The following is a 14445-nucleotide window of genomic DNA, read 5'->3' as shown; positions in this document are numbered from 1 at the left end:
TCATCGAATGAGTTTGGGAATATCCTCTCCTCCTTGATTTTTTTGGAATAGTTTAAGTAGTATTGGTATTAGTTCATCTTTGAGTGCTTGGTACACTTCAGCAGTGAAGCCCTCAGGTCCTGGGCCTGAACCATTTTTGCCGAACAGTATATAGCTCACTATATACTGTGCTACTCTGCTGCTTGAAACTTGACAGCAATCCTTGTAAACTTTTGTTCCTCATCTCCTGCTTTTTACATTTTTCTATAATTATGTCCCTTGCCTTTCCTCCCTTAGCTTCCTTGCTCTCTTATCAGCTATCTCTCTTTCTAGAATGTTCTACAAGTCAGAGTTCACTAAGTACCCTTCTGCTTTTCAAAGAACATAATTTTGAATATTCAGCTTTCACAAAGCTTGTCTGTCAATGGATACATAGTTTCTCCTTCCTCTTAACATGATATTTAATCCTTAAATTTTTGTGCTTTTATATATTTTCCCCACAGTTCTCTGGCTTCTACTAAATGCTATATGTATCTAATTTTTTTTATTGGTCCATGTCAGTATGATTTGACTTCACCAATAACTAGTTGAGCTTATTAATTTGTATAGTTTCTAGCAACTTTGACTTTTTACGGTGCCTCAAGTCAAGGCAAACTTTGACTAGTTATATGGAGTCATAGATATATGTTTTTCAGAGGTCAAGAGAACATTAGTTAACCCAACAAGTTGGTTAAATGTAGGCCAGTGAAGAGAGTTCATACCCTATTCCAGTCAAAGAATACGCTGTTACACAGAACATAACATTTTGTACCAAATTTAAGTGAAAATTTTTAACAGCTCAGATGTCATCCTTCCTGAAAGTACCTAACAAAGGAAAGATAAATTTTCAATATGGGCCATAACATTTTCATTTAGCTGTAAAATTTCCCCAGGACGATCTGCATTCCAGCCATGAGCACTAGCATATTAATCTAATGCAGTATCGTACTCAGGACAGAATGGTGGCTTTGAGGTAGAACGTCAAGAAGGCAGATTTCAGATCAGTATCCAGAAGGCTTTCCAATAACTAACTAGAGCTTGTCCGTAAATAGTTGTTTCACGGAATAGTGGGTTGTTTCCCCTGCAGGTATCTAAGAACAGGTGAGACACCCACTGGCAGAAGGGCACCCCCTTCTGGTGGTATGTTGCCCAGATGGCCTTTAAGGGACTTTGAGACTCTAATGTCCTAGAATTTTTATTTCTAAACTCTCTTGGCTCTCACACAATTTCTTTTAGGTCTGCTTTAATGTTTTTCACTGCCTGGGCCTTTGGCCACTAATTTACATTGCTGTTCGTTTTCTAAAAGCATCTGAAATAGAAGTGACTTAAAAATGTCCATACCAGGCCACTCATCACATTTAAGAAAGTGTGGATATGAAATATACTGTGATGCTTTTATTTCCTTAGTGCCTGTGATAACTGCTCAATAAAAACTTTAAGTCTTTGGGCACCCTAAAGGAAGCAGTAAATATTTAGTCTTGGCAACTGCAGCCTTCTAACCTTACCCACAAAATGCTGTTCTTGATTGGTGTACAGGGGAGATTCTGTAGTAGGCACTGAATCTTATTCTTAAAACAGAAGATATAATAAAAAGAACACAATGAAAAAGATATATATTATAATCAATGCTGATGTTCTCCACTTTAAGGAAAGCAAATAGACAATCAGAAATTAAAACACATATAGATTGGGATAATTATTTGTATTATAAAACAATTGTTCAATTTATGCAGCAATTTATTATAGGGTCTCTTTAAATAGGTTTTTCTAATACATTTGAGAGTTTATTCTCACATCATAAGCTGGATCCTAGACTTCTACATTTAGAACCCACCTTAGTGATTTTCCAGCTAAAGACACCAAGGCCCAGAGAGAAGTTTTAAATGTCATTCTCAGGGTCATACAGCTAATACATGGCAGAATTGGTACAGGAACCCAACTCAGGGATCTTCCTACTTCACCATTTCTACTTCTCAGGGCTGAGGACCCTAAGACAAATTCTTCTAAAAATTGACTTCCTTTTCACTTTTTTTTTTCATTATTAGAACAATACACATTAATCATAGAAAATTGGCAAATACAAAAATATATCAAAAAGAAAATTCCCTGCAGTGTCACCATCCAGGGATAATCTCTGTCACCATGTTGACCTCCAGACTCTCTGAAGGGACATTCCCTGTGCCTTGACAGAACCCTCTCCCTTTTGATCCTCAGTGCCCTGAAATCAGGCCCTCTGAATCCTCATCTAAAGGAAGCTACTTTCTCTTGGGACATCAGTGAGCTTCAGTATGCTAAACCCATTAGTCTCATCCTGGACCCCATCTTCTGAAACATCTGACAATGCTTTGTCATCTCCTTCTCCTTTTCCCTGTGATTGATTTCAAGGCATCACTCTTCTCTGTGTCCTCCCACCTCTTGGACTGGTCTTTTTTCTTTATATTCTCCATCTTCTCTTCTCTTACCCATCCCTTAAATAATAGTGTCCCAGTGAATTGCATGCTTAGACCTCTTCTTAATCTATGCTTTTCTCCTAGGGTATTTTATCTACTTTTGAGTCAACTGTAACTTATATGGTGTTGCCTGCTAAGTAAATATCTTTTGCCCCTACCTTTGTCCTGAATGCCGCACTCCTATTTCTTGCTGCCTATTGGACCTTTCTCCCAGGGTATCTTGTAAGCACCTCTAGCTGACAAGTATCCAAAACCAAATTAATTACCATTCCCTCTCCTTGTATTTACTCATTAATTGCCAGGCATCAATACTGGAAATCCTGAAGGCATACTTTCATTTTTCTCCCCATCCATCCAAGAAGTCCATGAAAGCCATCATGACATCCTGCCTATTCTACCTCCAGAGTGCCCTTCAGATCTCTCCCTGCTCCTGGCACTGCTGCCCCAGGCCGGTCCTTTAGCATCACTTACCTGGACCACTGCAGTAGCCTCCTGACTTCCCTCCCTGCCTCTCCCATCAATTTCTGCTCCATATTGCTGCCAGCATTAATGTTTTCAAAATATAGAGCTGGTTTTAAAATCCTTCTTCAATCTTTCAATTGCTTACCAAATGCCTTACAGCATAAAGCCCGAATCCACTAGCAGGACGACAAACCCCTGATACTCTATAATGTAACCTGCCTTTTTAGCTTCATCTCCCACCTCCTCCTACCTGCACTCAAGCCCGCACCCTGCTCACACCTCCCCAGATAGTGACATTTTCCCAAGACTGTGCCTTTGTCCCTGCTAACTCTTCTGCCTGCTGTACCTTCCCTTATAAATCTTTTTTCTTGAAACCTTCCTCAAGCCTTTTTTTTTTCTTTTTTTTTTTCAGCTTATTATGGGGGTACAAAAGTTCAGGCTATATATATCGCCCATGCCTCCCCATCCCCCCGAGTCTGAGCTTCAATTGTGTCCATTCCCCAGACAGTGCACATCGCACTCATCATGTAGGTGTGCACCCCTCCCCTCCCCCCACCCCATCCCCCGCAGCCTTTTTAAAAGTCTGCTCAACTGTCACCAAGTTGTCAAGCTTTCTGCAAATCCCCAAGGTGGGATTACCAGATTCTGCCTCTCTGCTGTCATCATGCTTTATTCATTGTGTCTCATTCCTTTTTGCGTCCCCTGTTACCCAGCTTGCTGTCCAGCACAGCGCCTGACGGACGGTCGATACTCAGTAACCATCGGATAAAATCCCCTCTCCACATTTCAAGATGTGCCCTTCCAAACCCCACCCATCCCGCTCCCAGCTAGTTCTGTAGAATAAAAATAATTTTTCATTTTATCAAAGATGTAATGAGAGCACACTTAAGTGAGGAAGTGTCTATTCACACTTCTTTGTAGGGAGTAGTTCCTCAGATTGCGTTGGTTAAATTACAAGAGGAGCAAAAAAACATTTCCCTGCTGCCAGGGGACGTACGCTCATTCCAGTGGTTCTGACAACTGGACTCAGACAGCATTCCTGTCCCCTTCCTAGCGAGGTACACTACAGGTTTTGTGCATGTACATATTTTTTAAAGGCAGGAAACCACATATAATATCAGTCAACTGCTATATTTGGCAGAGTCAGTTTTTCAAAAATGTGTTTAGTTAACCTGTAAGATAAATTAACATTGAAAGAGTTTTTTAAAAAATTGTTTCTGATTGCAAAAAAAAAAAGACTTTTGGTCAGGAAAAAATATTAAAGAAAGTGAGACCACAGTATATAGAATGCAAACATTGTAAAATGCCATAAAATTCCTGAGGTCTCATTGTGAATTTGTAATAGATCTATAACATAGATGTAGGTGAGGCTCAGGAAAATATGCGCATTTGTTTAAAAAAAGAAAAAAAGCTTGGTTCAAGTTTCTTCTCACACTCAAAGATGATAGAAGTATATACTAATTAGCAAACTTAGCTATTATTTTTATACAATTTTCTGTTTGCTATAGATACTACCTAAAATAATATCTGAGTTTTTGATAAAGAGATGTCAGTGTTTTAATGAATGGACATATCCATCAAAGTGACAGATTCAAACTATATATATATACATATATATATTTCTACATAAAGCCATTTTATCTTCTTAATACTGCAAGATACACCCACACTGTTTCATTAGAAATGCATTTTGGGTCCTAGAATTTGCTACAAATTAGGCCTGAAGAGGAATGGTTTGTACATTTCCTTTTAAATGTTTCCAGACACTCTGCGTGTCACTTCAGATTGGCTTCATTCATGCAGTCATCTTCACAGGCCCCCGAGGTGCCTGTGTGGCAGTGTTGTCACAGGCCCGTGGTGTTGTGACATCTGCTTTGTCCTCCATCTCCATGTGTGCTTCCTCTTCTCACTCGGTCCCGCAAACTCATCTCCCGTTTTTCTTTCTCCTCAGTACAGTTGTCCCTCAGTGTGTTAGGGGACTTGGTTCCAGGACCCCTGCAGGTACCAGAATCCACGGACACTCAAGCCCCTGACATAACATGGCACAGTATTTGCACAGAACCTGCACACATCCTCCTGTGTACTTTCAATCATCTGTCAATGACGTATCTAATACAATGTAAATGCTATATAAAGAGTTATTATACTGTATTGCTGTTTTATTTATATTATTTTTATTATATTTTTAAATTTTTATTTTTTCAAATATTTTGAATCTGCAGTTGGTTAAATCCATAGATGCGGAACCCACAGAAACGGAGGGTCAACTGCACTTTATTGCCCTTCAGGAGCCCCTTCTTTCACCTACTTTTGCTTATTTTTCTTTTCCCTACTTTTTCACTTTTTAATAATAACACTGACTTTGTCTTCTCCTCACCCTCTCCCCAGTCTATTCCTGTCCCAGCCTCACTTCCCCCATTCTCTTCTGACACCTCCCCTGGATGCCAGTGCCACCAGGCAGCCTTCCCTGATAGCCTTGTCCTCTGTCCCTGCGCAGCGCGGCTTAGGAGCATGCGTGTTCTAAGAGTGAAGCCTCTGGCCCAGCTCATGGCCAGTTTGCTGGCCTGACTCCATACCCGACCTCTTTAAGAACAGGAACTGTGTGGAGGTATCTTTTTTTAAAGTGTTTTTACTCTTGGGCTTTGCTTTCTTAAACTTCATTTTGACTTCTTTCTCACCTTTTACCATCTGAAGTTATTACCTTTCTATGGTCTTCCTTTTTATTTGCATCCCTTCGTATCCAATCCATTCCTATTGTCAGTGCTTGTTTTCTGAAACTCAACAATGGCTTTCTGCTGAATTTCACTTGAAAAGCCAAATAAAACACATTACTGATTTTCTAAGCTCTTGAGTGAGAAAGCTAGAAAAAGAAATGTATGTGAAGTTACAAGTTCCCTTTTACTCCTCCTTGAAATATTACACTAGAATTGGTTTTCCAGTAAAAGCATGAGGATAGTATACAACATTAGTGCCTGTAGCAATTTTTGAAATAAAAAGGAATAAAATGTCCTGGGTAATGCTGCTGAAAGTTATTTATTGAACATTATCACATATACAGAGTTTTTTAAATTGATCTCCTTTAGGACTACAGGCAGCTGTTTCATTGGGGGCCACTCTTTACTCACATGTATTTGAGATGTTACTCTTGGTCATTGTCATAATCCTGACGGTTCCAAAAAGGTATGGGGAGGATTAGCTCATAAACACTTTCAGAACACATTGCAAATGGAAAGGAAAGCACAGACAAAGGCACATTTAGAAAGCTCGTGTCCACTTTAACCGAAATAACATTCTGGATTTTCTCACCCCAACAGCAATGCCTACAACTGGAGATATTTGGGGAAAGACTGAAGAATCCTATAAGTAAACAGCCCACACCCTCTTCAGTCTAATGAACTAAGAAGGAGCTCCCAGCAAGGGCTGTGTATAGGTGGCGCTTACAGCTCAAGCCCACTCCTTCCTGTTCAGAGTAGGGGATGTGATCGCACTGTATGTGGCCTTGTAACTGAATTCCACACCAGCAAGGATTATCTGCTGCCCCCTCTCCATTTGTCTCAAAGAGGAAAAGGACATACAAACAAAACAGGCAAAGCAAAACAAACTCATGCTAACTGAACTGCTAAGAACCTGAGCCCCAAAGAAGGGTTTTGGGCAAAGTAGTAGACATAGGACACTGAAACCAGTATCAGCAAATTCCAGAAAATTCCAGCAAGTGAGGATGCTCTATTTACTTGCATCTTCTTTGTTGTTTTTGTTGTTGTTGTTGTTGTTATTTGTTTGTTTGTTTGAGACAGAGTCTCTCTCTGTCATCCAGGGTAAACTGCAGTGGCGTCATCTTAGCTCACAGCAACTTCAAACTCCTGGGCTCAAGCAATCCTCCTGCCTCAGCCTCCCGAGCAGCTGGGACTACAGGCATGTGCCACTGTGCCCGGCTAATTTTTCATAGAGACAGGGTCTCACTCTTGCCCAGGCTGGTCTTGAACTCCCAAGTTCAAGCAGTCCTCCAGCCTTGGCATCCCAGAGTGCTAGGATTATAAGTGTCGCCCACCATGCCTGGCCTATTTACTTGCATCTTCTATCGTATGTAGTTACTGTGTGGATCACTGTAAAAGTTCCTTAAAAAAACACCAAAAACAAAAAAAACACTGATAAACTGTCCCAAAACTCACTTTCCTCTTGTTGCCAGCCATATCTCTAGAAGTGCACAGTTGATGTTTTTACACAGATTTTAAGCCAACCTCTTAATACAAATTGAAAAATCAAATCTGAAAATTCCAAAGGAGAAGTAATATATTTCTCAGAAGCCTGTGGCATAAGGTATGTAGTGTGGCTAATCTTATTCATAACATCTTTAAGGAAAAAAAAATGATTCTTTTTAATGCCTGACACTTTTTATAATCATTGATTTGACCTTTTAAAATTATTTTCCCATATAGAAACGCTCCACCCCTGGCAGCACACAGAGTTTCTTTAAAAAAATTACATCAAATATATTTACTGATCAGAGTTTTACCCCAATGGAAAAATGCTTCAGGAAGTTAATTACTTAAAGGCTAGGAAGATAGGGAAATCATAGTTTTTCCCAGAATGACCTTTGTGGACCAGTTTTTTAAAAAAGAATTTGCATTTCTTTCCAAACACAGATGAAGGCCTGACTAACCCTCAATTTCAGCTGTGTAAACACTGAATTTTCAAACCTCTTGGAAAGAAAATGAGAGTAAAACTCGTAACAAGCATTGCAAAGCCTGAATAATTACAATTATATTATTGATCATTTTCCTTATAAAATCTGTGAGTTTCCCTCCCAAAAAAGGCAAAAAAGCAAAGATTATCTTATTTCTTAGTTTCTATGATGTGAGTACAACAAACATTGTAGAAAACAAAACAGTGTTTGCTATATATGTGTGTATTTTTTGTATGTGTATGTATATAATACATAAAATTTTATAGATAGGTATTTATATTTAAATTTTATTTTTTAATTTAAAATTTAAATTATATATATAAAATTTTTGACCTGCTTTGACTCAGAAGTCTGCAGTTTGTGATTACCTGTGAACATAGCACTCTTCAGAAGTCTTGTTGCATAGTATTCCATTTTGTAACAGACACCATGATGTACTTATAACTTTGTACACGAGGAAGAAATTTTCGAATTCCTTTAGCACAAACTGTAAAGTAAATCTGATTTGCAGAACTCTGTGTTGCTTTTTTGATTTGTATTTCTAACTGTATTTATTAATAGCTAGCTTCATTTTTAGGCCCGCTGAATAAAATAATTGAGCAGAATTGAAAATAGTAATATTCTGGCAATTTAGTCACAGTGTTGGGGGACAGTTTATAAAATTTTCTGTAGTGTTAATGATTGATTTAATGATAATTTAAAATACACACCCTTAGTTTTCCCAAATAATTCCACATCTAAGAGCTTGGAGCTCCTCCTGACGAAGATGCCTTCTGCTAGAGTACGTAAAGTGCATTTCTGTCCTCTGCACACTCGAAGCAACTAGCCCAGATGAGGGAGGTGGCAGGTTTTACCCAATTTCACACACAAGGAAATAATTTAAAACCGCTTCACAAACTGCTACATAGAAATCAGCATTTCAGTTTTTTCCTGGACACTTGTTCTAGGTTTGAATTTGTCATCAGCTATTAGAACTAACTTAGAGTCCAAGCTGAAATCTGTCAAAGACAAAATAATCTGAGAATTGGCCAGAATCAAGGATGTGAAGGATCATTTATACTGTCACTGATACTTTGTGTTCTGAGAGTGGTGTATACTTCAAAGGTTTATTTGCTGCTTTGCTTGTTTTTAATGCCCTGAGGGGAAAGGGCAGTGACTTTTCTGACAGAATTTTATGAGCTTATATTTTAAAAACACCTTTACTAGTTAATGTAGTAATCAAGTTTCCCATAGTCAACTAGGCTCTGCTAGAATAAATATATAGGAAGCTATTATAAAAATAACTCATTAAATTTCCCATTATCTACTGACTTCAAAAAAAGGTAAGTAGGTGCTGATATATAATAAGCCTTATCCTCACTAGGAAATGTTTTCCTTTTGATCCAACTGTTTCTTTGGGCCTAAGAATCTGGAAACAGAGTTCTAATGAAAATATTTCATTAAAATTAATCTGAGTAATTGTGATGACAGTAGTGAGCTGTGTATTTTATATAGCATAAAATAAAAACAATAAATTCTATCTGGATTATAGTCAGTAATTTGAAATCTATAGCATATGGTAGGGAAGGGATGTGACTACTAAGTCTAGTGATAAAATACTGATCATTTTTTAAAAGTGCAAACTTGTTCAAAGACTTCAAATCTGATAGAATTCAATAATTTTTATTATCTGAAAGTGAGTGGATCTTGTTCTCATATCATCTTGTTTGTGTTTTATCACACAGAGGGTTAAACTGAGTCTGTAGAACGTGTTTTCCTCTAGGATGCGCTTGAGCTGGGACTAGAATCCAGACTTGAAATTCTACCCTGAGGCTTAGCTGGCCCTTATTATTTCATTCAAAGTTATATGTTTGCAACAGTTTAAGTAGTTAGATTTTCAGCGATGAAAGGTTATTTTATAGGCTCCAGGTTCCTGCAGGATTTTCCTAGTTATCTTCTGCTATGTACTGTTCAAAACAGATTGGGAGCATGGTTGAGTCAAAAAACCACCTAAGGGTTAAATATTATGTGTGGCCCCAGACCCCTGGTCAAGTGTCAGGGAAAATTTTTATTGATTTAAGTAGGTGTTATAGCTCGGTAAAGAATGGCCCTATGTTTGGCAAGAAAAGCAGATATGGAAACTCTACTCACAGCCAAATTTACAAGAATAGAATAATTGGTTAACGTAAAAGGAAATGGTTGTGACAGATTTACACTCTTGGGGTATATTAGAACTCCACCAAAATTCAGGATTCAAGTGCATTTTTATCTCGAAATGGAAGACTGTGGCACTTAAAGTGGAAAGCAGTTTTCCGTAAAGGAAATGCTATTGACACATTCGGTCACGCCCTCGCCTGTTGTTTTCTGTGGGTTGTGTCCTACATAGTACATCTGATGTGTCCTATCAACACTCTTTTCACTTTCTCCACTCTGTTTAAATTTAGATGTAGATCAACCCAGAGAAGAAAAGAAAGAATGTTACTATAATCTAAACGACGCCAGTCTCTGCGACAATGTGCTGGCCCCTAACGTCACCAAACAAGAATGCTGCTGCACCTCAGGCGCCGGGTGGGGGGACAACTGCGAGATCTTCCCCTGCCCGGTCTTGGGGACCGGTAAGAATCAGCTAAGTGGTGTATTCACACTGTGTTTGGTCAGGTGGTGTCCGTGGGCCTTGAAATGATGGCATTCACTGCCGTAGTCGACTTGAGGTGAAATGAACCTGATGAGTTTCATTCAGGGCTAGACCTATCATCCTCATCCCACCTCAGGATGAATCCTTAAACTTCTGTCTGTCGCAGAGGGTACCATTACCATCAGGTTCTATATGACATTTTGGCAGAAATATTTATTTTTATTTTACTTTAAAATCAATCTTTTTTTTTTTTTTTTGCTAACAATGACGCAGCATCATTTATAACTAGAGCTTGTAAATTTAGGCTAAGATTTTGCTTAATGGGCTCTTACAAAACCTTTAAAACCTTAGATACCATAGTAGTGGAGAAATAATGGTCATAACATCAAGTAAAACATGGGTAAATAAAATATGGGTGAATTAGAAGGGTTTTTAAAAAAATATATAAGTAAACCTATGAAGTCATTAGATTTATTTCCATTTAATCCATAATTTTTTTGAGCTTATACTGAATTTATTTGCCAGAATTGCCTTAAATTTACTGAGTCTGAGAAAGCAAAATTGAATTTAAAACATGTATTCATGGAAGATGTTGATTGTTTTGTTTTTTTTTTTTTCTTTTTTCAACTTGCTTCTTTTCTGGTTTCGTCTCTTCTAAAATCAGCTGAGTTCACTGAAATGTGTCCTAGAGGGAAAGGTTTTGTCCCTGCTGGAGAAGCCTCCGACGAAACTGGTGACGAGAACTATAAAGGTAAGAATCAAGTGGAAATGAATTTGTAACACGTGTACCTGTCAAATATTCAAGTAAAAGCAGGCTTGGGTTACACAGAATTAGAGGCCTGGAAACTGATTACAAAGTACTAATTCTACCATTGGAATAAGGTCTCTGTGGACTCTGGGAGTCAGAACACTTAAGGCTGTGTGACATTGGGAGGTCACTTAACATTCTGACCTTCCATTTCTTCTTCACTGAGATAGGAATAATAGCTCAAAGATTATAATGAGGATTAAATGAGATAATATGTGTGACAGTACTTAACACAAAATTCTGTACTTAGTAGATGCTTTGCTAAATTTATTTTATTCTGGAGGTATAATATTATAGAAAGCACATAACTTATGACCATATACATTTAACTAATAATCATGTTTGTCTTTACAGTCATCAACAAAGCTAAGGTTCTTGCTTTTTTAAAGAACTTAACCTACTGTTGCTAGGGCCTTCTACTAATGGCCACAGATTCATAATAAGGAATGGGAGAGAAGAAGACAAAAGTAGAAATGTTTTATATATTTAATGCTGCTATGATATAAGTCTAAAATAAATGTGCAGCCTTTTAATTTTGGCAAATATTCACATATATTAATATTTCCCCATTAACCACTCACTTTTGGCATTTTTGTGATGGAGATGTTACCTTTTATATATGAAGTGATTTTTTTCCTTTATAGTTGAATATTAAAAATTGCTAAGTAGCTGGAAAACAGACTGTAAAAACATTTTTATTGTCCATTTGTGGAAAATTAGTGCTTGAATAATATGGTATAATTCAGTAGCTGGATAAGAAATTCCATTTGTGTTTTTTTAGATACATCTATGACTTAGTCCAATTAAATAACAAGAAGACTTGGTTTGTAATATGTGGTGAACAGTTTCCAAATTCATAAATATCACATACAATACCATATTTTTACAGCAATGTAATTGAATCTCACTTCATATTATGGAACAGAGCCCTGATTTCACCATAAAGTCATCCTCTCTTTTATATAAAAATAAATTCCTCCTCTTCCTATTTTAGCAGTGCTGTAAATGGTTGGAAGGAGATTGGATTCAGATCCAACCAGCCATATATTCTAGGCTTAGCTTTGCCATTTTCCATCTGTGTAACTTTGAGCAAGTCATCTATGGAGTCTTCAGTTTTTAAAATGAGGACTAGAGGACATTCGCTCTAAAGTGCTAGGACTGATGCTAATAGTAACAATAAAAGTAACACTTTTGAGCATCTAGTTGTGCCAGAGGGTATACTGAGCCCTATACATGGGTTATCTCATTTAATCCTTTCCATCTGATTAGGTTGATATTCCTATTATCCCCAGTTTATCACTGAATAAACTTGAGATGGCAAGAGCTCTTAGTTCTTTGGGGGAATGGGTCTGCTAACCCCCTCAGCAACTTGTACTTCTCACCAAGAAAGAAGACTTATCATCAAGTTCCACCAAACTCTTCTCAGGAGCTTTCTACATCTCAGCTAGTGAATGAGGCAGAATAGATATTACAGAAAGACACATTTCTTAAAAGGTACATTCTTTAGGGAATATTGTTGGTGCCAGTATGGAATCCATAGACTATTCCATCAAATATGAGGTAGCATCTCAGAAACCACGTTTACACATGTACCTTCTCTGATGATGTCATTGCTCCTTAAATATCACAGACAGACCACATCTGATTATGTTTCTATGCCTGTCAATTAGGCCTAACTTTAAGAATTTTATATTGCTGTGTATGTAAGATTCTTTGAAATATAAATAATATTATAGGCTGAGCACAGTGGTTCACGCCTATAGTCCTATCACTTTGGGAGGCCCAGGTGGAAGGATTGCTTGAGGCCAGAGTTTGAGATCAGCCTGAGCAAGAACAAGACCCCCGTCTCTACTAAAAATAGAAAAAATTAGCCAGACGTGGTGGTGCCTGCCTGTAGTTCCAGCTACTTAGGAGGCTGAGGCAGTAGGAGCTCTTGAGCCTAGAAGTTTGAGGTTTCAGTGAGCTATGATAGGGCCACTGCATTCTAGCCTGGGAGATAGAGCAAGACCCTGTCTCAAAAAAAAAAAAAAAAAAAAAAATTATAATATTGGTTAGACTCTTCTTTCTAACTGAAAGATCAAAGCTAGCTCCTTTTTGTATTTCCCCATTTTTTCCCCCACAGATGCAGATGAATGCTTACTTTTTGGACAAGAAATTTGTAAAAATGGTTTCTGTTTGAACACTCAGCCTGGTTATGAATGCTACTGTAAGCAAGGGACGTACTATGATCCCGTCAAATTGCAGTGTTTTGGTAAGTTTTAAGAGGATATAGTATGGTGTGCTGTGAACATATGCAGATGGAAAAAATAAGTAATGCTATGTAGTAAAAGCAATTTCTTTGAATCTAAATGACGTGTTGAAAAGATGTGTAAATGTTTTATGGCTCTTTTTCTTAAGCAAGATTTAAGAAAATAAAAAACCTTCATACTACTGTTTGAATGGATTTCAAACAAAGAGTTAATATTCAATGTGGAATTATAATTCAGGTCACTGCTATAACTGAAGTGTTCTTCTGGTCTGTGGAACCTCCTGTTTCATCACTCATACCATGCAAGTGAAAGTCATTTTAAATACTGACCCAGACTTTAATGCTTAAGCAGAAAACCGTATATTCCAGGCAGAAAAACATAGCAAAAGGAAATAATTTTAAAAGTATCATAAAGAGGCATTTTATCTTAAATTTCTAGGCATATCCTGTTCATAGATGTTTTCTTTCCTTTTTTAATGTCAGCAGCAGCAACGTTGTTTTTCCAGTCAGTACAACTTACATTTTTATAGTCAGAGTTGCTCTCTTTTGGATGATAATGTGTAGTTAATTAAAATGTGGCAGGGCTTGGAATCTGGACCAAATTTAGCAATGTGTAAATTTGGGGAGTGTATGAGCTATAACTGATTTTCTTTGGTAATTTTTTTTTCTCTTAAGATATGGATGAATGTCAAGACCCCAATAGTTGTATTGATGGCCAGTGTGTTAATACAGAAGGCTCTTACAACTGCTTCTGTACCCATCCAATGGTCCTGGATGCTTCAGAGAAAAGATGTATACGACCAGCTGAATCAAATGGTATGTTTCCATGTGGGATGCAAACCCGTGTCCAAATAAATGTCATAACCTTTTCCTTTTGACTCAAATATGAGCTATGAGGAAATAGAAAAATGGATTCCTTGGATACTTTGAAATAATTAAAATGAGATAGTAAGGAAATAATAAGATGTCTATCATCAGTATATAGGAGATTTAATATCCTGAACATATTCAATGGACAACGGACTACAGAGTGGCCAAGCAGATGACAGAGTTGTTCCACGCCTGAGGGTTCATCATACCTAACCTTCAAAGGCAGCCGAGGAAGATGAAAGTTCAGGGAAAGACAGGTGTGGAGGACACGGATCAGGCACAGGAGACAAG

The 14445-nt window shown here is 37.7% G+C and overlaps 1 protein-coding gene across 10 annotated transcripts in view; it reads left to right on the top strand.

Annotated features, from left to right (window-relative positions):
• LTBP1 (latent transforming growth factor beta binding protein 1) overlaps positions 1-14445 on the top strand; it is a 384917-nt gene that overhangs the window by 344707 nt on the left and 25765 nt on the right. For all 10 annotated transcript variants that reach the window (XM_069495124.1, XM_069495127.1, XM_069495126.1 and 7 more), the window contains 4 exons: positions 10038-10208; positions 10893-10979; positions 13159-13287; positions 13960-14100. In XM_069495124.1, the coding sequence (XP_069351225.1) occupies positions 10038-10208; positions 10893-10979; positions 13159-13287; positions 13960-14100 (528 nt within the window). The remainder of the gene's footprint in view (positions 1-10037; positions 10209-10892; positions 10980-13158; positions 13288-13959; positions 14101-14445) is intronic.

Source organism: Eulemur rufifrons, chromosome 19 (genome assembly GCF_041146395.1).
Source record: "Eulemur rufifrons isolate Redbay chromosome 19, OSU_ERuf_1, whole genome shotgun sequence".
Taxonomy (NCBI): domain Eukaryota; kingdom Metazoa; phylum Chordata; class Mammalia; order Primates; family Lemuridae; genus Eulemur; species Eulemur rufifrons.
Note: the sequence above shows the minus strand (reverse complement) of the source record. Positions and strands in the feature narration are given on the sequence as shown.